This window comes from Clarias gariepinus, chromosome 23 (genome assembly GCF_024256425.1).
Source record: "Clarias gariepinus isolate MV-2021 ecotype Netherlands chromosome 23, CGAR_prim_01v2, whole genome shotgun sequence".
NCBI classification, from domain to species: domain Eukaryota; kingdom Metazoa; phylum Chordata; class Actinopteri; order Siluriformes; family Clariidae; genus Clarias; species Clarias gariepinus.
The window spans coordinates 8,452,751-8,479,565 of NC_071122.1; the positions used below are offsets into that span (position 1 = coordinate 8,452,751).

The 26,815-nt window shown below is 37.7% G+C and overlaps 3 protein-coding genes across 3 annotated transcripts; 2 read left to right on the plus strand and 1 right to left on the minus strand.

The window, feature by feature from the left end:
• Positions 1-1,459: 1,459 nt before the first annotated feature.
• On the plus strand, positions 1,460-14,746 carry aldh4a1 (aldehyde dehydrogenase 4 family, member A1). Its single transcript, XM_053484173.1, has 15 exons — positions 1,460-1,684; positions 3,657-3,750; positions 3,843-3,935; positions 4,171-4,218; positions 8,394-8,549; positions 8,638-8,787; positions 9,894-9,968; positions 10,057-10,244; positions 10,409-10,482; positions 11,700-11,896; positions 12,019-12,066; positions 12,144-12,296; positions 13,547-13,668; positions 13,753-13,871; positions 14,363-14,746. Exons 1-15 carry the CDS (start codon positions 1,638-1,640, stop codon positions 14,473-14,475), a joined length of 1,677 nt encoding a protein of 558 aa, XP_053340148.1. The 5' UTR covers positions 1,460-1,637; the 3' UTR covers positions 14,476-14,746.
• Positions 14,747-17,800: 3,054 nt separating this feature from the next.
• On the minus strand, positions 17,801-18,534 carry LOC128511603 (transcription factor HES-5-like). The gene is made up of 2 exons (XM_053484533.1): positions 18,433-18,534; positions 17,801-18,277 (listed from the first exon to the last, which is right to left on the minus strand). Exons 1-2 carry the CDS (start codon positions 18,481-18,483, stop codon positions 17,888-17,890), a joined length of 441 nt encoding a protein of 146 aa, XP_053340508.1. The 5' UTR covers positions 18,484-18,534; the 3' UTR covers positions 17,801-17,887.
• Positions 18,535-23,250: 4,716 nt separating this feature from the next.
• LOC128511474 (transcription factor HES-5-like) lies at positions 23,251-24,304 on the plus strand. Its single transcript, XM_053484356.1, has 2 exons — positions 23,251-23,352; positions 23,464-24,304. The coding sequence occupies exons 1-2, from the start codon at positions 23,290-23,292 to the stop codon at positions 23,869-23,871; spliced, it is 471 nt and encodes a 156-aa protein (XP_053340331.1). The 5' UTR covers positions 23,251-23,289; the 3' UTR covers positions 23,872-24,304.
• Positions 24,305-26,815: the final 2,511 nt, after the last annotated feature.

The window sequence follows — 26,815 nt, forward strand, 5'->3', positions numbered from 1 at the left end:
GTTATTATTATTGTTATTTTTTAATGTTTTAAATATGTAAGCCATTGCAATCTGGTGTGAGGGATGTAAAGGTGTTTTCAAACGATGAATGTTGTTGGTGCTGGGGTTTTAAACAACCAAAAAAAATAAAAATAAACATTTATTTCTGAATTAGTGTTGGATTTTTTTTTTTTTTTTTTTTTTGGAAAATTTGTCCAAGGTCATGTGACATAATGTACACCCTGTTTTGTCTGTGTAAAGAAATTCTGCAACTATAATTAAAGCTAATTAGGCTGGCAGGTCCACGACCTTGGTGGGTTTTCTCCACAATCCAAAGACATGCAGATTAGGTTAAATGGAGTTCCCAAATTGCCCTTGTGCCTGCCTCAAGCCCTAAGTCTCCTGGGATAGACTCAAGACCCCCTGCAACCCTGTATACAGGATAAAGCAGTAAAGACGTGAGTGAAGCTAATTAAATTTATAAAGATGTTATACGTGTGATAAGATATGATAAAAGTATATACAGTAGAATTGTTCAGAAATACATTATATGAACAAAAGTATTGGGCCAAACCTGTTAATTATTAAATTCAGGTATTTTAGTCAGGCCCCTAATCTCCAATGAAGAGCAATCTTTAACACTTCAGCATGTCAAGACATCTTTGACAATGCTATGCTTCCAACTTTTGGGGAAGGTTTTTTTCTATTCCAACATGACTGTGTCCCAGTTCACAAAGCAAGGATTATAAAGACATGGTTTGATGAGTTCTATGTGAAAAAAATTTACTGTCCCGCACAAAGCTCTGACCTCAACCCCATCGACCACCTTTGGGACCAACAGGAATGAAGATTGCGGGCTAGGCCTCATAAACGCTCTACAAAATGAATGGCCACACAACGCTCCAAAATCTTGTGAACAGCCCTCAAAGAAGAGTAGAAGCTGTTGTAGCTGCAAAAGGGGGAGCAACTCCATATTGAGGTATATGTATTTGAATATTATGTCATTGCAAGTTTATATATATATATATATATATATATATCTCGTACTGATGCTGAATAGAACGCGCGAGATGTCATACCTTAGCCAACACTAGACAGGACAGCTATATAACTAAAAAAAAAAAAAAAAAAAAAAACAGCTATATAACTAGATATAAAGATGTGACTTTTATAAATAGAGCTGTCCTGCCATGTGATTGGCTGGGAAATGACGTCTCGCGCGCTGAGTGGCCGTTAGAGACTTGCCCTTCGGCGCGATCTATTCATCATCAGTACGGGGGGGACGGGACGAAAAGCTGTATTTTTTTGTTAATGCCTGAGTTTAAAAATTACGGTAATGTGTACATATTTAACGCCTAATATAATTACCATCTATTGTGTAACATTCATTACAGCATTTATGTACGTTCAAATCATTAAGAAGATAATCTTTTTGACGTCACCCCCCTCCCCCTAAATCCAAAATAGTACGGCTCTCCTTGAAAGCCGCTTGTCTTTGGCTTTAGCACACAGGCTATTCTGTCACTACTGTATACCTGTATTATTTGTCAAGGTAGTTGTAGGAGTTTATTAATTGTTATTTAGTTGTACGGTTATCTCCTGTTTTTGTTTTACACAAACATTTAACATTTTCTGTTGCTTTTTCGCCTTTCTGAGACATGCTGCTGCTGCGCGTGAGGTCTGCACTCTGTCAGTCATGGAGGGGGTGCGTACTGTATGTCTTTTCACATGGATTACTTTCATTTCTTACAGACAGCTTGGGTAAATAGTGACACAATTAAACTGCAAAACGTAGTAATTAACGGAACATGTTTCTTATTGTGTCTCTACATTTCTCCAGAGCAGTTTTGTATAATGTCGTAAATGCACCAGAAAATTTAAAATATTGCTGTGCATACCTTTCTGTATCACATTTTAATAGATTATTGATTTCGTCATCCCGCGTCATGACCAGGAACAAAGTTCACACTTGTGTGTTCATATTATTTACAGAACACGTGCATTATGCAATAAGTTACACAGCAAGGGCTTTCCACCACAAAATTAAGGTAGTGTAATGTAAGTGCAAATTCCATCCCAACTTTTTATTCGTTATAGGCTTTGTTTGTAAGCATCCTGATACTTACTTATACTCTGTTATTTTTTTGAAAATGGTTATTCCGGAAGTGTGTCAACCTCTGGATTGTTAGTTGTTCAAAAGCAGCTGGTGCTTTTCTCTACTACTATATGATTAAACTAAAATGCATGCTATGGGTAGTTAGTGGTTAATGTTATTTAGCTTACTAGCCAGTTTGTAGTGAATGAATGGGATGGGAATCACCCTATATGACATTATCATGATACTTATGTGCCGATTCGATTGATGCGGCATTTCTGTATCACGATTTTGTAAATATCCCAATTCCATATTACTTTCTGGTTTTGTAACAATTTTAAGACCTCAAACCTTTTAAAATAGTTGTCCATTACTTTAAAGTTTTATACCTTAACTTTAAAACTTTTTTCGCACACAGTTTTCGCAGTTAAAAACCAATCACAGCATTTAAATAATACAAATACAAGTTGTGTACAGATGGTCCACTTGGGCGATTGCTTGATGGGAACAGCTAAAAGACCCACACCAACATTTAACTTTACTTAAATTAAAGAAAGTGTACCACCTGTAGGATTATAAACAATCGTGGCGTTTTATAACCACAAACGGCTCAATAGTTTTAAGTGCGCATTGAACAACTGCAAGCACAGTGCAGACGGCTTTTTATGATTTAATGTGTGTGTATGTATGTTATGAAGTGTGTGGAATGTGCAGGTTTTAAAACTAATTTGCTTGCAGAGTTTGAAGAAAAAGCTAGATTGGAGGCTTTTTAACATGCGCAAAAAAATGCATGTCCAATGTGAACAGTCTTGGTTGATCGAGATTCCATTCACTAGCTGATCGACCAGGGCATCTTAATTATAAATTTAATAAATAATTTAAAAGCTATTTTGGAGTCAATGTGGCGATACATGAATTGGCACACATAAGAATCACGATTTGTAACTGAATCGGTTTTTCCCGTAGCTCTAGTGTATGGTGCCAATAATCAGAAATTTGTTATATCATACACCAGTTTTGCCTGTTGGTTGAGAGTTTACATTCTACGTTCATGGCCAGTGCACCAAACCCTGCAACTAGGGTTTCACAAGCCAGTACCGGTCTCAAGGTCGGACCAAGTGCATGTATGCCAAAATCAAATATGTTTATTTACATGACGTATGAGCCATAACGCAAGCAGCTGAAAGAATAAGAACATCTCAGATTGATAAAAATGTAGGCCACTATTTGGCTGTTAGTCCGGACCTTTTAAAACTGATTGTTTGGAAATGTGCTTAAACTGGCATAAGTTTTTAATTCCTCTGAATATATAAAATGCCAAAGAAAAAATGATGAACGTAAAGGTTACAGTCAGTAAAAACTAGCATGTGCTAAACCTTACAGATGTCCGCAAATGGTTAGTGTTACTGTGATTGACAAGCGAGACAACAACACTAGAGTTGTCCAGTTTTGCTTGTCAAAATTCAACATTCCTGTTATGTCCCTAACAAGCTTCAGTTTCTTTCTTCTAACACCAAAATCATCCTGTGGTTTTAAAACGAAGGTTGGAAACATGACACAAACACAACACTATGCTCCACAGGTTTAAGACCTTCCCTTGTGCAGCTGTGGAGGTTAAGAATGAACCCATCTTGGCATTCAAAGAGGGAAGCAAAGAAAGAGCAGAGCTTGTGAAGGTAAATGTTGCTCACACAAGCCCTAATTTATCAGCAAAATCTAGTAATTATTATGCATTTGAAACCAAAAACGTATTACATTGTTTTGCCAGGAGCTAAAAGAGCTAAAAGGAAAGACAGAGGAGATTCCATGTGTGATCGGAAACGAACAGATATGGACCAAAGATATCAGATACCAGCTATCTGTGAGTGCCTACAAACTTAACACAATGTAAACTTTTTTCACCTCTAGTGTTAGTGCCTCTACTATGCATTACAGTTGGAAGCAAGGTCATTTAGTATTAGCCATCATGTTGTGCGTAAGTCAATACCTACTGTAAGCAGTGAAATAGCCAAAGAACAGAGTTTGTGCACATTGTGACATGTTTAACAGCAGCGTTATCACAGTTGTGAAATTTACTCTATCTCTTCTATTGACAGCCCTTTAATCATGCACACAAAGTGGCCAAGTTCTGTTATGCTGATAAGGTAAGGACATTAAATTGCACCCTAGCACATGGATTGAATGAATATTGTATAACCCACTCAAAATATCTAAACTATATAATGGTATTCCCTAAATCATATTCACTCGCAACTTTTAAGCAGCATTGCTGTACACATATGTATAATCTTTGTGTATTGTGCATTTCGCTCAGTGGTGTAGTGGTTGGCCCTGTGACCCCGCACTTTTAGAGTCGTGGGTTCGATTTCTGCCTTGAGTCTTTGTGTGTGTGTGTGTGCGTGGAGTTTGCGTGTTCCCCCCTTGCTTGGTGGATCTCCTCCGGGTACTCTAGTTTCCTCCCACAGTGCAGTGACATGCAGATTAGGCAACTGACATTCCCAAATCTGTGTATAAGAGTGTGTGTGTACTGTATGTGTGCCCTGAAATTGATTGGCATCCAGGGTGTACCCTGTTTTATTGTCTCTTGATGTCTTGTCTTGTAAGTCTCCTGGGATAGGCTTCAGGCCCCAACAGCCCTGTACAAAATAATTGGTATAGGACAGTGGTTCTCAAAGTGTGGGGCGCGCCCCACTAGTGGGGAATACAGACATGACAGGTGGGGCGCAATGAACGGGAGGGAATTAGTGGAAAATAATAGGAACGTAACAAGTAAGCTAAGTGGCCCCCTGCCACGGATTGCCCCCCCCCTCCCCCAACACATACACACGTAATCTCTCAAATTCAAATTGTATTTGTCACATACACAGTCATACACAGTACGATATGCAGTGAAATGCTTAGACAACTGCTCGTGACCTAAGAATATGAATAGGAAATAAATATGAAAATTAAAATAAAGGGTAAGTTTAACTAGAGAAGAATAAAATAAAAATAAAAATATACGAATAAAAGTTAAGAATAAAATATCTGTACACAAAATACACAATATAGAAAATATATGGAAAACATATGAAAAAATGTAAAACAGTAAGAGCAGCCGAATAAATGGTAATAAAAGAATGAATGGTTATATCCATGGTTGTGCAATCCACATATTAAAAGTGACTTGTGCAGTGCACAAGTCTCTATCAAATATTATGTTAGGACATACATTAAAAGGTTTATTATTATCAAATATATTATTACTATTATAATTAACCCTAGGCACGTGACAGCCAAGACGATTAATACAAATCCCCAAAAATGATTATTTTATGGCACATTTATTTTGCAGGGGTTTGTCAATGTACAAATAACAAATTATTTATCACAAATTGCACTAAATAAATATTGTTTGTCGTGAAAAATTATAGGAAACAATTTTTTTAATAAAATAAGCAATATAAAAATATACATGTTGTATATGAAAAAAAATATATAATTTATATATTTTCCCCTATACAACATTTTTTATATTGCTTATTTTATAATTAAATTCGTTTGTTATAATTTGTAATTTGTAAACCATAAACCTATGAATTTATGTTCTAATATATTATTTGAAAGATATTATGTAGGGGAGGCAATCCGTGGCAGGAGGGGCATTTTAGAGCATAACACCGGGTCAGTAGCGTACTGTATGTAGTGAGTATAATAAAGTCAATGGATACATTTGTTACATGAACCACAAAAAAGCAGGTGATTCAGCATCATCAGCCTAATCAATCAAAAAGCCTATGATGAAGCCTATATGTTGCGCTTGGATTCATGGTGGTGATGGTAAAGGCAGAGGAGAGACCTGTGTGTGTTTTGTGTCTTAAACCGCTGGCAGCGGACAGCATGAGACCCAACAAACTAGGAAGACACTTAGAGACAACACACCCCAGTCACGTTAATAAGCCACTTGACTTCTTTGAAAGAAAGCTCTAGATAAGTGACGAAGTAAGCCTGTTATAACAATTGCACGTGTATTTTATCTGTTTTGAACTTGCCGTTATTTGATCTTATTGGTTCAATAAATAGTACACTTGGCCGTTTTCGTTATCATTTTGTTGACAAGTGGGGCTTGAAAATTCACCCACCCCCTTAAGTGGGGAATGACAGAAAATGTTTGAGAACCACTGGTATAGGACATGAATGATTAACCAGAATGAAAAATGGGAATGGATGTATATCTGTTTATTATTATGAGAGTGGTGGAAGTTATTTATTGCTTTGTGTAGTAAATAATTACTAGATTTAAAGATGTATTGTGGAACCTTGGATTAGGAGTATAATTCGTTTCGGAAGTGAGCTCATATTTCAAAACACTCATAAACCAAATTTTCCCTTAAGAAATAATGGCAACTCAAATTATTCGTTCCACAGCCCCAAAATAATAAATATATAAAAATAATTAGTTAAAAATATTAAGTAGAAATAAAACAAATTAACCTGCACTTTACCTTTAAAAAAAGTAGAAATAAATCCCGACAGATAAGTGTTTCTGTTTGTGTGCTGTGTGAATCTAAAGTAAGCTCCACTCTCCCTCTTCTTGTCTTACACAGTTACCCTTCCTCCACTCTTTTCACACACACGTGCGCACACAACGGAAACGCTGTTTTATTGGAAAAATAAACAAGAAATCTTTGTAATGACACTCGATTGAGCACCCCTCTAACGGAATCACTACTGTAAATAAAAAATAAAACAAATTACCCTGCACTTTACCTTTGAAAAAAATCACGACAGAGCAGTGTTTCTGTGTAGAGCAGAGAGAGTATGTGTGTGTCTTAGTGTCTGTGAAGGCAAAAGTAGGAGGGGTCTGTGTCTCTGTGTGTGTTTGTGTGTGTGTGGGGCACGGTGTCAAATGACACCGTTGTGGACGGAAAACCATTGACTCAGTTGTGATCACGTGACGCTCTGCGTCAAAACAAGAAGTGCATGCGTGATACATGATACTCAGTACCAAGACTTGTTCGTTTTCCAAGTCAAAATTTATTAAAAATCTTTGCTCGTCTTACGGAACACTCGCAAACCGTGTTATTTGCAACCGTGTTACTTACCTCACTACAAGGTAAAGGTAGCTTTAAATTCTTACCTGTACTATGTAGCCTAAAAGGTAGGAGAATAAACAGAAAATAGAGGCGGTGGAAAGTCCTGGAAATTTCATCAGTTTCTCTTTAATGTAGTTAAATGAAAAGCTAGTTTACTAGGATGTATAATCCTTTGTTCAACACACCAAGCCAGACCCTTGATCAGGGGTTAGAAAGAGATTTGGAATTCGACCAATTTTGAATTAAGCTCATTGAGGCATTTCTGAACCAGGTAGAAGCAATTATTATGGGAGCATAGTGTTGTTTAAAGTGACATATTCAATTCAATTCAATTTTATTTATATAGCGCTTTTAACAATGGTCATTGTCTCAAAGCAGCTTCACAAAGATGAAATAAAAATAAAAAAAAATAATAATAATAAATAATAATAAAAATAATAATAATAATAAAATAATAAAATATTAATAATAATAATAATAATAAATTGTGTATGTGTGAGAAAAATGTGTCTAGAATGTTACATAATAACATAATGTTATCAGATCTGTTTTCTTGCTAAAATGTTGAATGTGGATTTTCTCAGGTAGCTGCTCTCACTTCAGTAAGGTGCTACTTACTGGCCTACTTTCACCCATGCTGTGACTGACAGTTAAATAGACAGCACTTGACGGTTATTAGAACACCTGGAACACACAGTGATACATATAGTTAAACATTCCAGTGGTGTCACCATCCATTATCACCACTTGTAAAATGATTCTCACTCAATCAGATTGCTCAGTCAGAACTAACTGTTGTATTAAAAAATTGATTATCTAGGGTTTGTAGTTTTAGTGCCTGTGATACTTTCTCACTTATCTTCTATACCGCTTTATCTTGTATTCAGGGTCACGGGGACCTGGGGCCTTAGGGCACGAGGCAAGGTACACTCTGGACAGGGTTCCAATCCATCGCAGGGCACTCGCACATACACACACTCACACATTATGGGCAATTTGGGAACGCCAATTAGCCTAACCTGCATATCTTTGAACTGTGAAAGGAAACGTGAGTACCCAGAGGAAACCCATCAAGCACAGGGAGAATATGCACACTGCATGCACACAGAGATGGGAGTCGAGCCTGGCCAGGAATGCGGACCCTTGGGGTGCAAGGCGACAGTGCTAACCACTACACCACAGTGCCACCGTCAGTTACTAATTGTTTAATAAAAGGTTATACGGTTACCTTATTTTCATTACAGGAGCTCCTAAACAAAGCCATCCTGGCATCTGTGGCAGCAAGGAGAGAATGGGACCTCAAACCAGTAGCAGACAGAGCACAAATCTTTTTCAAGGCTGCTGATATAATCAGTGGACCGAAGAGAGCAGAGGTTCTGGCTAAGACAATCATTGGCCAGGTAGTGAATGGTCAATAAGCAGACTCACCTCAGTTACATTGACACCTGTTGTAGTAGCGTGATGTTAGTTTGTACTTTTTTTTTTTAGGGTAAGACCGTTGTGCAAGCTGAGATTGACGCAGCAGCCGAGCTCATTGACTTCTTTCGGTTCAATGCCAAGCACGCAGTAGAGCTACAACAGCAGCAGCCTCTGGACAGTGAGGGCAGCACCAACACCATGCTCTACCGTGGGCTTGAGGTGGGCACCTCTTTCAGAAGCATTTAAATTGATATACAGTTTGCATGCAAATTGATAAAACTATACTGATTCATAAAATGGTGTGTTAAGCAATGTGGCTCAACGTAAATATTCCTAAATAGGTTTTTGGTATATTTTGGTATAATGATTGGAAAAATTGGTATATAGATGTAAAATATACAACATATAATACAAGTTGACTATAAAAATAGACAAAAATTTGATTGAATAAAGAAAGTCACAAGCTTCATCTTGAATGCTAGAGAACTTGGAGGTGTGCGCAAAGTGCATTTAAAAGCTACTGAAAATGTCTCTACTGAAAAAGTGCAACTATGCAACATATGATGTGTTGCTATTGTGATCAGACCCAGCATCTTCTCTATAGAAGTTTTAACTCAAGGGGTTGTGCAGCTTGTGCCCTCTGGTGTTCATACAGTGTTGTGGCATTAAATGAATAAAGTATAAACAATAAAGTAAAGAACGTAAAACTGGTTTCCACCATGTGAATGACATTTTCATGTGGACAGTCCACATGCAGACCAAGTAAAGCATTTGCAGACTAAACAATAGCAGATTGAGTAAAAACAAACAAACAAACAAACAAACAAAAAAAAGATGTAGTTCAGTGACTTAAATGTTCTAAATTCCACTGCAGCTCTTGTCCTATGTTGTGGTTTATCATATTATTATATTTTATTTAGCTGGAGGCACCTGATCAGACTAGCTAAAGGCTAAAAATTAGACATCAGTAACTAGACTTACCACATATTTTAACATTTTTAAATTGCCATTTCACGGCTGTATTTCTGCCTCCTTACTCTTTAGTCCAGTAAGGTTAAATGAAACTCTTAATGTAAAGTAAAGCATTTGAATGAAATAAAACATCCCCACTTTAGCATTTTTAAGCATTAATCATAAATGCTTTGTTGTCACAATCGCTTATCCGGTCTTTTTTCTAGCAGAGATTTTATGTACATGTTGTAGTCGAATAGATCTGCAGTAAAGATTGGTAAGTTTAGAGCGAAAGCCAGCATTAACTCCTTTGAGTTCAAATGCGTTTGTGGCACAATAATCTCTGATCTGTCATGCTATATTTATTTTGTTAGGGCTTTGTAGCAGCTGTGGCTCCTTTCAATTTCACTGCCATTGGTGGAAACTTGGCTGGCACGCCAGCTGTTATGGTAAGCTTATCATGGTAAAAAGATTAAGCATATTTGCTCTGGTTTAATCTTAAACCCATGAATAATTTCAAGTTATGTGTTTGCTTAGGGAAATGTGGTGCTGTGGAAACCCAGTGACACAGCTATGTCCGCCAGCTATGCGGTCTATAAGATTCTCCGTGAGTCAGGCTTGCCACCCAACATCATCCAGTTTGTTCCAGCCGATGGTCCAGTTTTTGGCGACACCGTCACTTCTTCTAAGCACTTGGCTGGAATCAACTTTACTGGAAGTGTCCCGTATGACCTTTTTTTTCCTGATATTTTGGTTTAATCAGCTAGTCAGAATTTACAAACATTATCTTACATGTGAAAACAAGGATATTTTAAATTTACTAAAATAGACTTAAAGAGCATGGAAAATGTTTTACATATTCAACATAGTTTATCATCCTTTGTTACAGAACATTTAAGCGCTTGTGGAAACAAGTGGCGCAGAATCTGGATATCTACCGGAATTTTCCTCGTGTTGCTGGAGGTCAGTGATTTTACGACAATATTCACAAACACACTTAAATAATTTCAGAAATAATCTGAAATGTTAGTAGATTTTACTTAATATGTATGGCTAATAAAACAATATCATATTCCCACTTTTAAGGAGTAGTCCAGGAAATATCTTATTCACTCACATTTTTAACAATGACTTTTGTTGTCAAGCATTTACTTTTTTTAGTTTTGCACTGAACAGTTTAAATCACATTTTCTCTCTAGTTATAAGTCATTTGGTACAGCTCTATTCTGATTCTTAAAGCTTTATAGTAGGTTTCTATTAGGAAGCTGAATGTAATGTGACCAATAATGTTAGAAATCAGATTTAATTGGTAGAAAGATATTAAAATTAATTTTTTAACCACAAAGTGAACATTTGGGGATAAATCCAGCGACAACATTTTGGTTGAGAGAAATTCACATAGTTGTTAGATAAACTATTGCAAATAAAGGGGCACCAACAAAACTAATCTTAGAAAATTAATCATATTTAAGTTAAGTGGAATGTTGCATAAACATTTTAGTTTGTTTGTTGTATCACTTACATTATAGCTGCAAAAACTATTCACTGACTGCCTCTCTTTTTAGAAAGAAATTTAAGATACCTTGTTGTCAGCTTGCGTAAGAGCTTCCCATTCCCATCTGTCTGTGAGACATTACAGGAACTCAGCTGGGAGTTATTGCCACATCCAATCTTGACCTCATTCTAATACATTTCCACATGTTTGGGCCAATAAAGGAGTTCTTGGGAGGCCAATGATTTAGACTTGAAGCAAAAAGCTCCGCCTAAAAAGTATCCAAGCACTAGTGAAATGCTGGGAAAAGTGCATTAGTGTAGTAGCAGATTATATAGAGAAATAAAGGGAGTTTTTACTCTCATTGCTGTGTTCTATTACTCTGTATAATCAAAACTCCTAGTTTGACTTAAACGCACCTCATATTTTTAATCATTTTATTTTCAGGGTTAGATTATATGAAGTGGCTGTATTAGAATGAGCACATTAATCTAAATCTGTGGTTTAAATCAGAGCTGGTACTACATTGTGAAAGCTATCTTTATAGAAAATTAATCAGTACTTTCTGACCACATGGTAAAATGGCACAATGCAAATAAAAAAATTATTGAATCCCTGCAGTGAGTTCAAACTTTCTGGAGACTCTTCACATATGTGCAGGTGTTTGTTTTTGCTTTGTTTTATCCAGAGTGCGGTGGGAAGAACTTTCATTTCGTACACAAGTCAGCCGACATTGGCAGCGTGGTGACTGGCACCATTCGCTCAGCTTTTGAATATGGAGGGCAGAAATGCTCGGCCTGTTCCAGAATGTACGTCCCAGACTCGCTCTGGCCTCAGATTAAACAAGAACTCTTAGCGGTGCACAAACAGATTAAAGTGGGAGATGTGAGTAGAATTGCATCTCAGCCAAAATTATCTTATCAGCCTTCAAAGACATATTGTGTTTATTAGAATATTGTAAGTAGATTACAGATAGTAAACTCTAAATTCCTCTAAAATCTTCACAGCCTGTCGAGGATTTTGGGACATTTTTCTCAGCTGTTATTGATGACAAGGTAAGAGTTAACTGATTACCAGGAATGCTGTAATTTTTCATATTTTAACTCGTGCCACAATTTCTCTCTTCTTCCAGTCCTTTGGCCGGATCAAAGGTTGGCTTGAACATGCCAAGTCATCTCCTAATCTTACTGTCATAGCTGGAGGAAACTGTGACGATAAAAAAGGATACTATGTGGAGCCCACTATTATTGAAACCAAAGACCCTCAGGATAAAATAATGAATGAGGTATTTGTCTCGTGGTTATTTTCATAATTTGCTGAAGTAATGACATGGGGGTCTTTCTTGATTGAAATGCATTTGGTTAACAAACAGAATTTGTCAGGTTAGCGATGCACACGTGAACAGGATCTCTCTCTCTCTCTGAGCTCATTATATGCTTAACTGTACAGGATCAAAGTCTCAGTTTGTTCTAATTTCTCAAATCTGTAGAGCTACAACAACGTCTACTGAAACGTCTACATATTTGACTCGTTTATCAAGCAGGCATGTATTACAATTTAATGTATGCTGTAACATGTATGCAATTTTTAGCCGTTTTTTTTTTCTTTTGCATTACTGTGTTGTAATTAATATATATTGATTAGGATTGTGGAATATACAGTGACCTCTTTTTTCAGCACAACATAGGCAATTTAATTAATGAATTCTATTTAATTTTAACCAACTATACAGCACACAGTTATGTACAAGCACAAATACTGTATACAATTACTCACTCACTCATTGTTTATACCACTTTAGTCTTTATTGAAAATCGCATATCGTATATATTTACATAATAATACATGACTTGCATACATAGTGATTATAGAAAATATAGTAATGGGGCATTTGTGGTAAGTTTCTGGGGTAGCTTCAGGTTTAATTCTTACCCAGTGCTTAACCCTCAGCCACTGGATACAGTGCTGGTCCCAAGCCCGGATAAAATGGGGTGTCAGGAAAGGCATTCGGCGTAAAACCTGTGCCAAGTTTTTGTTCGGATCGCATGGTCCACTGGGTCGACCCCACACAGTGAGCAGCTGAAACACTAACCACCATATGAAATCGTTGTTGTAGTTATTTGTAGGCAGGTATTTGAAGACTACAATGTAAAGCATCCATTATTGAATATTTAAAACATAACTCAGGACACTACATCTCAAATTATTAGATAATGTTTTGTTTTTACAGATAATTAGATCAATTTTAGTAGCAAAAATATTTTTTCAGTTGGGCCTTCAAAAAAAGCATAAAAATTATGTTTAATCAATGAAGACCTCAACTAATTGTTACTTTGACTAACTTTAAGTTGCCAACAAATTCACATGGCCCAAGAGATCAGAAAGAATTCTGTGCATGTGCCATAATTTGGACATGACCAGAAGGCAGAACTTGCCAGTACTGATGCCCAAAGGGAAATTACTGTGCAAACTTGTGTCAGGTCTTCTAAATTATATTTTAAATGTGTCACTGAGAAGAAATGTATTCTTTCTTAGGAGATCTTTGGGCCAGTTCTGACTGTCTATGTCTACCCTGAGAATGACTACAAAAAAGTACTGGAGTTGATTGATAACACGTCTCCGTATGCACTAACGGGAGCTGTCTTCGCTCAAGATAAGTACGTATCAAACCCCTAAGCGAAAGCTTATTTTCATGTTTGTGGAAATTTACTGCCCATTTCTGGAAATACTTTTTTTTTTAGGGCTGTTTTGGACGAGGCAGCAAAAGCACTGAGAAACGCAGCAGGAAATTACTATGTTAATGACAAATCGACTGGTTCAGTTGTGGCCCAACAGCCATTTGGAGGCGCCAGAGCATCAGGTAACTGTTACATATGAACGTTATGTATAACTGGCAACCTGACTTCGTAAGTAACTGCCACAGAAATGCCGGATATATCTCCAGGGTGAGGTTTAACAGCTTTAAATCAATCTAGTATTTGCATAACTTTGCAGGTTATTTATATGTTTTGCACTGTGCACACTTTTATTAAATTAGGAACTATTTGGAATTTACATTTTTACCATGGCCACCTAATGTTAACATACAAAGAAGTATAATTGGTACCTTTAAATTAAGATAAATTGTATTGCATAAGTAGAGGCAATTCTAGAGTTTGTTGTGGCTCTAGGTAAAAAGACTTAAGGGGACATTTTAATTTTGTTTCATTAGAAAGTTCAGCCCTCTGGTGCCCTCTACTGGCTCGTGGCCGCAAGCAATTGCCTACCTTTCCTGTTGACCAGCAGTACCTTTTTGTAATCTGCAAAATTTACGAAATTTCTTTTACCTTATTTTTTTTTCTATCCACTCAGGTACCAACGACAAGCCTGGCGGCCCACACTATGTCCTCAGGTGGACCTCACCGCAGGTTGTGAAGGAGACACATGTTCCGCTCAGAGACTGGAAATACACCTACATGGGCTGAGAACTTTCCTGTTCATCCACAAAATCATAATTATCTCTGAACTAAACAAATGTCAACTATTCCCTCAATTTATAGTTACCAAAGTTGCCTTTTAAAGTTTTATGGTTTCTACAACAGAGGCTTGAAGTGATGCTGCTCTGGGCTAAACACGCAAAACTACTAAATATGTAAACACTGTTAGGAAAACTGCATGAAACCTTTCTTGGGTGGTTTCTCATCCCACAGACGTCATCAGTGTTGATTACACCAAGATCAGAATATCACTGGGGGTTTTTTTCTGTTACTGACTTTTTTTTAATGTGGAATCTTATGTGAAGTGTATTTTTGCTTACCTGTCTTTGAACAAAAAAATCCTCACATGGAAGTTTAACACAGAATCAATGTGTACAATTGTTACTGGAGTGTAAATACAGATTGAGTTCGATTACATTTAAGTTGTCTATATTTTTCAACTAGAGTTGAAAGAGACGTAATGTTTTAAATACATTTGATAAAAAGTGTATTAATACCTGATTAACAACTTAATATATGTGCTATAATGGTCAAACAGATGGATATGAGCTGACCTTAAATACCATTTCCAGCAGTTATACATTTTAATTAAATATTATTCTGACAAAATCATACTGATCTAATGTAATGCTGTAAGGGGAAACAATGAATCTGGAGCTCTGAATCAATAAAGGAGTAGCTCAACCGTACTCTGTCTCTAGACTAGTTTGCTGATACATGATTGAGCAATGTTAATGTTGTAAAATCAGATTATCGTATCGCATAAAGTTTGCATGTTGTCCCCATATTTGGTGGCATTTCCAAATAGCCTACAGCTTGTGCCCTACAAGTACAAAATGTACCCCGCCCGGTGCCCCAGGTTCTCCGGGATAGGTTCCAGGTTCCTGTACAGAATAAGCAATACAGAATAGCCTTGAGAATCAGTGTGTGAGTGCTGATGGTCAGATGAATTACAAATTACAACATTTCTTGAAACGCACATTGCACTGAGATAGCGTAAGACCCTATTTATTGGAAGTCTGTCTCACTCTCACCTAGTAGTCGCTCCATCCTGGTCAGGTCACATCCTGACCACTGGTGTGAATCAGGAATACACTCTGGATGGAACACCATGCACACCCTCAGACTCATATTCAGATGTTGGGGAATTTCAGTATCCAAAATGTATAGTCCTTGGTTTTGTTCTGAGCCTGTGTTACTGACTGTTTTCTTTGTGGTTCTCTATTTTCCGTCTACCTCCAGAAATCAGTCTGGCAAGCTGATTTATTAAGTCACCTTTAAGTGTAAAAGTGTGTGAATGTGTATTGTGAATAGTGTCCCGTCTTTGGACACCTTGGCCTAGATAAAGCAGTCATAATAGTTACTGAAGGATGAATGAATTAGCTTGTAATTTAGCACCTGTTGATCTTGTCAGTCTGGCACACTTCACAGTCTATTTACTACAGGATCAAAGTGGCATTTGGTCACAGCTTCTTCAAGGTTCAATGGGTTTATTACCAGACACACTTCATATCACTCTGTCAGTCTTTATGGCTGGAAGTGGCTTCTTGAACAGCTTATCAAAGAATATTTCAGTTTATGCTGTGTATATTAAGGACTAATTTATATTTTATTATCAGTAACGGATAACAAACCCAAGACTGCATTATCATTCAAATAATTACTCTTCAACCTTTCCTTACAATAGACCAAGCAGTACTATAGGAGACACTAAATGACTGACCTCAAAGTGTCTACACTGCAGGCTTATAACACTCACCTCTGAAACTTTACTGTAGCTCTAAAACACACTTCTTAACACACCGTAAAATCAGACATGTGCCGGCCTGGGAAAGAGTGGTGTCATAGTTCTTCGTACACACTTACAAATTCAAAGTCCGTAATTAGATCAGCTGTTCAGTCTGTGTGGGAAAAACTAAATGAACAGACTATCAGTTTAGATTTTACTGTATGTTTAGATTTAGATGAGCACCACTGATGTCCCTTAAAACTTTGAAAGAAATGTAAATGATTTTTGCAGCACATTGGCATACTAGTTAGTGCTGTGGCTTTGCACCTCCGAAGTCGAGGGCTTAAATTCCACCTTTGGGTCTGTGTGTGTGGAGTTTAAATGTTCTCCCCATGAATGGTGAATTTCCTTTGAGTACACCGGCTTCCTCCCACAGTCTAAAGACATGCTGAGTAGATTCATTAGTGTGAGAGTGTGTGGCTTGTGCCCAGGATGGATTGCCACCCCGTTCACTGTGTACCCTGTATACTTTCTCGACTTAGGGCACAATGCAGGGTACACCCTGGACAAGGTGCCAATCCATCGCAGGGTACACACACATACGCACACTCACACTGCGGGAAATTTGGGAACGCCAGTTAGCCTAACCTGCATGTCTTTGGACTGTGTCAGGAAACCGGAGTATCTGGAAGAAGCCCACCAAGAACAGGGAGAACATGCAAACTTCATGCACACTGACATGCATAGTAAGAGATAACAAAAATGAGTATAAGGCATCATTGTGGTGCGTTACAGTAGGTAGCTACTTCATATTTCCAGTGTCTCCGGTTTGAGTTTCACATATATGGATTGTCAACATGGAATGTCTCATAATGTGTGTGTGTGTGTGTGTGTGTGTGTGTGTGTGCGCGCGCACATGCATGCATGCTGCCTGACAAGGAATTAGAAACATTATATTTGAATTCATGCACCCAGTGTTCTATACACTGTTAAGAATAAAGCAGTTTACTAAAGGTGAAGTTATGTGAGTGTTAACATACAAATTTATGTATCTGTAATTACCCTTAATAATAAGAGAAGGTGCATGGCATGGCAATTCCATGTATCCTATATTCATGTGCGAGATCAGTGTTGTTATTGAGTCCATATCACCTCCATTTGTAGATCAAACTGGAAAATATGACAATATCATAATGATCATCCCTGATGGTTCATTCTTAGGTATGCATAAATTAAAACACAGAAACATACATTAACATTCAGGTTACATTTTATTGTCTCGTTGCAGACATACTTTGACAATTCTATCAATATGATAGATCAAATACAAGAAATAATATTTTACATTAATATCAACAATATTCACAGGAATACAAATACATCAGGAGCAACAGTATCAAGAACAACAATTTTGGCTTTTTACTTATTAATTCATCCTGCAGAAACTAGAGGAAACCCACAAGGTACAGGGAAACATATCAGAGGCAATTTTTAAACCCCCAACCCTGGAAGTGCAACAGTGCTAACCACTGACCCATCATGCCCCACGTATAACTATTTTACAATTTGTAAAAAAACAAATCTTCACACAGGTGAAGTTATGTGCACAGAAACACAATAATACTCTGTCTATGCAATAAGAAAATCATAAGCACGGCTTAATAAATGTCTTCATTTTGTGCACCACGGTCTCCAAATTGCCCCAGTGCATTCTAAGGTAACGTTACTCTTGGCATCCTTTATCATCTCGCTGAGGCTTTCGGTCGCATTCGGGGGTACGGCATGACTCAGCCTGTTCACCATGGCGTGTTTGTTGTGCACCATGAGGAAGCGCGCGCTCTCGTGCAAGCAGCGCGCGAAGCCCTCAGCGTAGCACTGCTTCGGACATGCGCGTGCCAACAATGACTCCTGGTTTTTCAAGTAAGCAACAGCGGTCTCTAAAATGTCCGCTTTTTCCAGCCTGGATTTAGGATTCAGTTGGTCCTTGAGCAGCAGTTTCAGCTTCTCGATCCCGGTGTTAATGCGATCTCGGCGCATTTTCTCCACCGCGGGCTTCTTTAACTGTTCAAAAACACCGCGATACACAGAACACGTTAGTTAAATTACACGTGCAACTTTAAACGTTAAGCAATTATATAATGACAGCAGCCCATATATCTAAGCAACACAATACAGTATATTGCTGGGCAAACATGACACATGAGTGTAACACTCACGCTGTGTTTCCGGTTTTTCTCCTCAGTCGTAGTGCGCGCGGTAGGAGCCATAACTCCGTCAACACCTCAGAGCGTTACTTGTCAGTCGCGTGCGCTGGGTTCACGTGCCAAAACATCCTCCCTGTTTTTATACACGCTGATTTCGCGCGCCTTTTTGTGTTTGCGCTCGTGCCGTCATGTTGTCGGAGCCAATCAGAGACACCGTGGTGACAATGAGTTCTTTTCTGATTGGTTAGATCTTCAGCGCGCGTGTGTCCTGTCAGACAAACACACAAAAACGTCGCGTTTACTTTAGAAACCGCGGGAAAGTTAGTATAAACTGTGTTTAAGACATGAATAAAAGCACGTATGTTTATTAGATATTTTTCGTAATCCTATATTAGAATAAATTATTTTATCTAGATATCTAGAATCGCATGTTAATTGGTGCACTAATTACGCAATGATATACTACTAATTAACTACTAAAAATCTAAATTCCCATCTTATTCCCCATTTATTTCACTTTGCCCTTTCTGAGTTGTGTTCAACATTTCTTCACAAATTCCATAAGCTCCATCATTAGCAGAAAGCGAATTCCTCATATCCCCTGAAATGTTTTGAAAATATAATTTTTTATCATAGAGAGAGCACAAGCTCTCATTCTAATACGATGGCTCCTTCCTACATGACCTCTGTTGACTACTCGAAGCTTTCCAACAAGTAAAAACATAGTTAGACTTAATACACTCCCCTGTCATTTTCTATCTTTCACTGGCTTGAACCTATATGCACCTGAATAGTTATTTTGTCCAAAAAGTCTTTAAACCCAATTAAATGGTTCCCATCAATTCCCATCATGCGCATTATCAATCCTTTTTTCCAACTAATGATGTGCTAGTAATTAAAGGAAGATCTATTACAAGCTCATAGTATAGGAGTATGACATAAAAGTTGATTATGACGGTGCCTACTCTTAAATTTAGTGTGGAACACCTGTGACAAGCCTGTAACAGAATTCCTTCACTACAGTATAATTTTATGTTGTTAAAGCTAAAATATCTATTTCAAGATGATGTCAAATGTTACAGAAAGTTTTTTTTTTCTTGCAAGATGCTAAATTTCAGTGTGATGAGTGGACAAAAATGTTTTTATTACAGTTTATGACAAAACATATTGTGGATGCAGTTTGTTAAAAAATATCATATTGCAATATTAAAATTGATTAACTTCAATGTTCCACATTAAATCTAAGAGTAGGCACCGTCATAATCAACTTTTATGCACAAAATTGTTGTTTCTATGCAATATTTTGCCTTTAATAAGTTATTTTACATCTATACTTCCGGTATTAAGTCAAGTGTGCTGTTTAAAACATGCAATTTTCAATTGCCCACCTGTGAACACAGTGACTATACAGTCTTACCAAATTATTTATTATGGCAGTATGGACACAGCCAGTGTAACATTCACACAGCATGCAATATTCACACATTATAGGTCTAGTTACATTTACATTTAGGCATTTGGCAGGCACTCTTATCTTATCCAAGTTTACATTACTGAATAGATACTTACACTGGGTTACTAGGTTACTAACTAAGTGCCATCAGTCTAACACAACTGGAAAGAGGTTTTTTTTGGGGGGTTGGGGAGATATTACTCCAAGTATTGAAGAAACAGATGCGTCTAGAGTCGTCGTTAAAAATCGTCAAATACTTTGCTGTATGGACATCTAGAGGAAGTTTGTTCCACCATCTAGTTGCCAGAACAGAGTCTGAGATGGTAGGATGAGGCGAGCAGTGCTGGAGGATCGGAGGGAACGTGGTGCAGTGTGTGGTGTGATATGACTATAGACATAACTAGCATATAGGCTCTCTGTTGAGCTGCTGCAGAGGTTATTAATAGGGTGTAGCCAAAAATGCTTATATGGAAGCCATAAGTTAAGCTCATCGAAATCTATTTGGTGGACAGAAAATATTTCAAATATGGCTGGCAATTTTTGTATTTTAAGACAGCGCAGTCACAAAAATCTTTTCGTCATAGTTGTCAAAAATTCGACAACTATGGCCATATGAGCCTATGCATGGAGATAATTAACAATATATTACTATAGTCTTGGAATGATGCATAAAGACATACTTGGACTTGGATTTCCATCATGTCATCTTACCATATATTTTCAATCCTTAATCCGATTTACAGCCAAATGTTCATCTCCGGCTAACAAAAGAACACATCATAAACAAACAAACAAAAAAAAAACATAAATGAAACTTTTTGCGTGCAGTTGAACAAAATCCACCCAAGTAATTCTTGTTTTTTTCAAAAGTTGTATTGATTTTTAAAGATTGCAAACCATGACAAGCCTTATTACAATATGTTTCGGCATTGAAAGACAAATATAACAGGAGCACCTGCTGGGGCGCATAACTGTGTTATTGCATCACTCCATTTAACAGCACTCATGGTTTGAATCATCTGTGTGTGTGGGTGGTGTGGGTTGTTATGGAGGGCTTAACCCCAAATCCTTTCCCACACTCACTTCCAGCTCCCGCCAAAAGTAACTTGTAAAGGCACAATACGTGGGCGCCTCCTTCCAAAACTAGGCTTTGACGGTGTGCCCCTTGCCTGACACACTCTCACCCCCACGCAGAGAGTGAGAGAGGCAGATGCTGAGCGTGCTCCTCAGCGTGTTAGCTGGGAAAGCCCTGACCTCCCCTCAGCACGGTGGAATTTCGTCCTTGATGTGAGGAAACACTCAATGGCATTCCAGTGTCACATGACCTGGCATTCAGGCAAACCATGAAAAGCCACTTGGAGCTGCAAAACTGTGGCATTGTCACATACCTTCTGCCCCATTAGGAAAGTGGCAGCAGTTGATGTTGTGTTTGTGGTCATTAAATGAAAAGAGATAGAAATGGGAAACACTCTGAAAAAAAATCTTAAAAGAAAAATAAGGTGGAATCATTACACATCATGCTAATTTTTTCATTATATAGAGTCTCTTATGGCAAAATTTTATAACAGGTGTAGTGGCATTTTGTCTCATCACAGAATTAAGGTAAATAGGAGACATTTGCATAGGCAGGTGCACAGTGCTTGGATACATACATTGTTTCAGGTGTGTGTGAATGTGTATGTGTATGTGCGGTTATGGGTGCCTGCACCTTGATGTGATTTGTCAACAGGAGGTCTACCTGTGGCCCTCCCTTTCTAAGGTGTGTGTGGGAGAGCGGGAGGCTTTGTATGTGTAAGCAGAAGTCCAGATGGTCTATTGAGTCCTAGGCATAATGGAGCACACTGGATCATTGGAGGCTGGGTGGAGCCGGTAACTGAATGGAGTCGAAGTGTGGGAAACACACACAAGTTGAAGCTCTCACACATTCCTTGCTGGAGAGTGCTGCTTTGGCCAAACTTTAGATACTTGGGCAGCAGGGCACACATCCATAGAGACACTATATGCTTGGATATGTGGTGTATTATGGGGCTTTTTTTTTAATGGAAAGAAGGTCTGCATTCTTTTTACTGGCGTCTTCGGTCAGTGTGAGTCAATGTTGAGAAGTGTGTAGCATAAGGGGAGAAAATGAGCCAGTAAATGGAGTGAATAGAATGTTTCCACCACAACCACCACAGAGCACACACTGTTTATAGATATTTGCACGGTTCTTTGAACACTAACAATGTTAAGTATCTTATCACGCTATATATTGAGTCAGGATTTTAGCTTTTAGTGTAAAAACTAAAATTAGCATATTATTTTAAAATAATAATAAATCTTATTAATATTATGAATAAATGTAGTGATTATCAGATGAGATCGTTATCATGATGAAACCCCTCATGATAAAGAGAAGTAATGTTCAAATCCTCTTTATGAAGTGCTTATAATGCAGATGTTTAAGCACACGTCCATGTTGAGAAAGTAAAGAGTGTGGGAATGGAAAGAGCAGATGATATAGGAGAAGTCAGATGAGAACATGCACGCGTCCCACAAACCCGCACCACCTTCGAGCTGAGCAGCAGGTTCAAAGGGAGTGTGTGTGTGTCTGAAAGGGAGGGATGGAATAAGGAGGGGTGCAGCTCTATTGACTGGAAGATGTGTGAGCAGGATCCTGCCTGACTTTCCCACACTGCCTGTCCATTTATTACCCCAAATTCTCAGATGAAGGGAGGGTGCCCAGAACAATAGAAGTGTGCCATCCTCCAGGGCATGGGATAATTTTGCTTAATTGACATTTGCTGTGAATGCATTCCTCAGAGTATGTGTATGTATGGATAAGGGAAAGCAGCAAACTGCTTAATATATTTTATGCATACAGAAGTTAAATATAAATAGTTATTTTTTTGATTCAGTACAAACATTTTATAAAGAATGAAAAAATATTTATCATTTATTCATTCAAAATAACTAGGCAATATTTTTTTCCTTTTCTATCTTTTTATAGATAGAAAAGAACATCTGTTCAATGTAGAAATGTGCATGAGCCAGATAAGAAGTGTAATGTTTTATCTTTATACAAGTGGCCCCTGGGAAATTATCAGACTCTCAGTCCCAGTTGTAGACGGCTTATCAGTCAAAGGGAAGGTTCCCAGGTAATAAAAGTCTAACAACCTGTCTTGTGTCTGTGTTTCTGATATCTAGAAGGCCATCCCCACAGTGGGGCCCATGAGGCGGGTTAACCGTGGAATAATTGATGCCTCTTCTATTGTCAAAGACGCCTCACTCACTGGCCTCTGAGTGTGGGAAACCTAATCCTGCCTGGGACTCATGCCTTTGTAATGCTAATGTGCTCCTATAAATAGGGCAGAGAGGGATCCTCACTCCAGACCACATCTGACTCTCCTCAGAGAAGCACAAGCTCTCATTCTATCACGATGGCTCCTTCCTACATGACTTCTGCTGACTACTCAAAGCTTTCCAACAAGGAAAAACATAAAGTGAGTATCTCTACTGATCTACATTTAACTATCCTTAATGCTTTTCAAAATGTTTCTATTTATACAAACTGAGTAAGTTGCTAACAGAAATTCTTATTTCTCTTTCTTCAGCTAAGAAAACCAGTGGTGGAAAAAATGCGCCGTGACCGCATCAACAACTGCATCGAGCAGCTTAAAGTGATGCTGGAGAAAGAATTCCACCAACAAGACCCCAACACCAAGCTGGAGAAAGCTGACATTCTGGAAATGACTGTCGTCTTCCTGAAGCAGCAGCTGCAAAGCCAGATCACAGCGCCTCAGAAAGCTCACTGTGACGGTTACACGCGGTGCTGGAGGGAGACCGTAAACTTCCTGTCTGCCAACTCCAAACTTGACGTGACACTTCAGCATCTCAACCGCTGTCAAGAAGCCCAGAGAGAACAGAAAGATCTCCCACTGTCTCCACGGTCCTCCCAGATCCACCAGGCTCCGGTTAAGCACGAGATCAGCGCAAATAGAGCTGTGTGGAGACCTTGGTAGAGACACTGAGCACTGAGACTCTCTCATGTTAACCAGATGGTAGTTCCACCATCTCTTATGATGTAGGAGATTTGTATTTCCACCTATTTCCATGATGGATTTTAAAAGAAACACTCTTCTCGTTGAGAAGTGCTTAATGAGAAGGTTCTTCATATTGAAGACTGATAAAAGCTAGACTTTATAACTTTGTTTTCTAAAGTTATTTTTCTTCTTTTTTTTACAGAAAGTCTGTATGTCTTTACTAATTCTGCTTAGACTAAGCATTTTAACGATGTGTTGATTATTTTACTGTAATCCTTGTTTTTTTGCCTTTAATAAAGGCAGTTGAGAAATTGTATGTTTTCTCATCTAGGTACTTTAATGCACAAAAGTTAATAGTTGACACTATGTGTTTGGTGTTGTTTCGCAATAAAAGCACCTGATTTATATAAAATTTATTCATGACTTTCCTCTTATTCTTCAATAATCCATACTGCTGATGATTGCTGATCACACAAGACAACTACAGACAGTCCCAAACATTACACTAAAACTGAGCTTTAACATGATGCATAGAGGTTTTGCAATAATTTTCATTTCATAGTTAAATAATCTGTTGCTGCTTATTATATACTCAAATCTCAGATTCCAATAATTTAGTCAAATAAACTAGTGCTGCTTATGCGTACACAAGTAATGGAATTTGGATACACTTCTCAGACATGAGTTTTAAATGCAACACAGAGTAAATATAATCATACACTTGGTAAGCAATACTGTGCAGATCAGTAGACTTTTATCTTACACCCAATGCAAATAACATAATCAAAGTAAATCATAATTCAGATATTTGGCTAAACTTGCTGATTGATTTTTATATATTGCATACAGTATATTTTGTTCTTATTCTATCAAAAATATTGTTTAATACATAATTTATACACTATTTCTTTTGCCATTTTCAGCTTCCTATGCTCTTAGTTGCTTCAATTTATTGATTTAAGCATTTCACTGCATATCATACTGTGTATGACTGTGTATGTGACAAATTAAATTTAAATTAATTTGTAGATATGAGACAAACCAAATTATTGAACATGATTTCGACAATAAAACTAATTTCTTCATATGTTGATTATTATTTTTTTTCACGAATGTAATGAATCTATGAAATCTAAGATAATCTCTCTTTGGTGGTCACATCATCTGTTTCCCATGATAGGATTAATAGAGACTATAACTGATATTTAGTAAAAAGCTATTCTTTTTCTGTAAACAGGTTTGACAATAAAGAGTGATTGCACACAAAAGAGATGCTCCGTTTACAATCGGCGTCTAACAGCATGGGTCTGAGACGCTCTGAGTTTTCCCACACTCAAACGTCCAATCAGAGGCTTGTGTGCAAAACTTGATAACATCAATGCCTTGAGCCTGAGGGCAAACCTGTGCTGGAAAAGAGAAGGAGGGGGGCGCCAGGAAGCGGAGTGTGTCTCACAGTGGGGGTTTGGACATAGAAACGGTGTGTATGTGTTTTGGAAAAGGGGGGGGCTGTTGTCTCCTAATGGAACTGACAACTTGACAGAGACCAAAGGCTTCACACAGTAGTAAAGGCACATGCCATACTGCAGTCACAGTTGTGTAAAGCAATTTCCACGTAAAGGTGTAAGAGCGAGAAAAGTGTGTCAGTATGTCAGTCTTTTAGCTTTATTTTCTGCATATAATCTAACCCATCAAATAAAAAGTAGACGTTAGTGTTTTTTTTCTGCGCCATTATAGGTTTGGCTTTATTTTATAACACCGTGTTAAAATGTAATATATAACATTATATAAATGAGTTTATAATACTGTAAGAATATTTTTATTAAACTCAACTTATGTTGGCATTGTTTATAAGTTTCTGGCCTTTAGATTAAATCCATTCAAATGAGCAGTCAATTAGGTTTATAACTGTTGTTATAAACAGTTATAAGAATAAAAACTACCTTAATTTTGTCTGTAGTATCCCCTACTCCACTAATGCACTTATCCCAGCATTTCACTAGTGCTTGGATACCATTAAGGTAGAAAGATTTTTCAGTATGTCGAACAATATAATAATTGCAGGTAAATCATAACCAGTAGCACAACTTATCACAATCTCCACAACTTTAGTCTCACAAAATAGCAATATTTGTAAGATCTCAGACTGCTTGGCTACATCACATAATGCCGGGGGCCTTGAGACCCATAGGTCTATTCTGTAGTTGGATTTGTCTGCCTTCTAATCCCACTAATTGACGTCCTGTTAGTCAAAAGACTTAGGCCAGCAATTCAGCAGTATTTGCATGTGTGAGAGTGCGAAAAGTGTGCCAGCATTCTTAGTCACTGTAACAAAGTTTCCTTTTACTAAATCAGCACCAGAATCTAAATCTACTTGGTGGATTAATGGATGAATAAATAAATGTTCTTCTGCCTTATGTAAAGGTAGGTACTACATCAACATAATCATTAACATTAATATGCATGCTTTAATTAGATTCTAGTGCCTTTAAGCATGCATATACTAACCTTATGAGTCAATGTGTATAAATATGTAATCCTACACTGTGTAAATACACTTCAAAGCTCCTAAAAACATCTAGTCTGTTGAACTGTGTATCATTCTAGCCGTGCGTGTTTGTCTGCTTTGTAATCCATCACTTCTCTGAGACTGAAGGTGCATTGCAGTCAGTTATAAAACACATATCTTTCAATACTCTTCATATATTCAATCAAGATGAACTAATCGCTTCAACAGGTTACTTTTTAAAAGCCTACAGGTCTCTCCCGTTGTCTGTGAATCAGAGGTGGTGGTGGGTCAAAAATCACACTACCATGCCTAATGGATAATTTAGCACGGCACACTTCCTTTGTGTTTGTGGTGAAAGGGGAGACTGTGTCAGGAGTGTGGGAAATCCTGCGAGAAGCTGGCCCCACACATGAGACG

What these genes read in the sequence shown, in the direction of transcription:
- LOC128511603 (XM_053484533.1), bottom strand. Translation starts at nt 18,483, where the DNA reads ATGGCTCCTACCGCGCGCACTACGACTGAGGAGAAAAACCGGAAACAC. An exon ending in AGAAAAACCGGAAACACAGC is followed by an intron (nt 18,278 to 18,432) that starts GTGAGTGTTACA and finishes GTTTTTGAACAG; the next exon opens with TTAAAGAAGCCCGCGGTGGA.
- aldh4a1 (XM_053484173.1), top strand. Translation starts at nt 1,638, where the DNA reads ATGCTGCTGCTGCGCGTGAGGTCTGCACTCTGTCAGTCATGGAGGGG. An exon ending in CTAAGACAATCATTGGCCAG is followed by an intron (nt 8,550 to 8,637) that starts GTAGTGAATGGT and finishes TTTTTTTTTTAG; the next exon opens with GGTAAGACCGTTGTGCAAGC. An exon ending in CTGGCACGCCAGCTGTTATG is followed by an intron (nt 9,969 to 10,056) that starts GTAAGCTTATCA and finishes GTGTTTGCTTAG; the next exon opens with GGAAATGTGGTGCTGTGGAA.
- LOC128511474 (XM_053484356.1), top strand. Translation starts at nt 23,290, where the DNA reads ATGGCTCCTTCCTACATGACTTCTGCTGACTACTCAAAGCTTTCCAAC. An exon ending in CCAACAAGGAAAAACATAAA is followed by an intron (nt 23,353 to 23,463) that starts GTGAGTATCTCT and finishes CTCTTTCTTCAG; the next exon opens with CTAAGAAAACCAGTGGTGGA.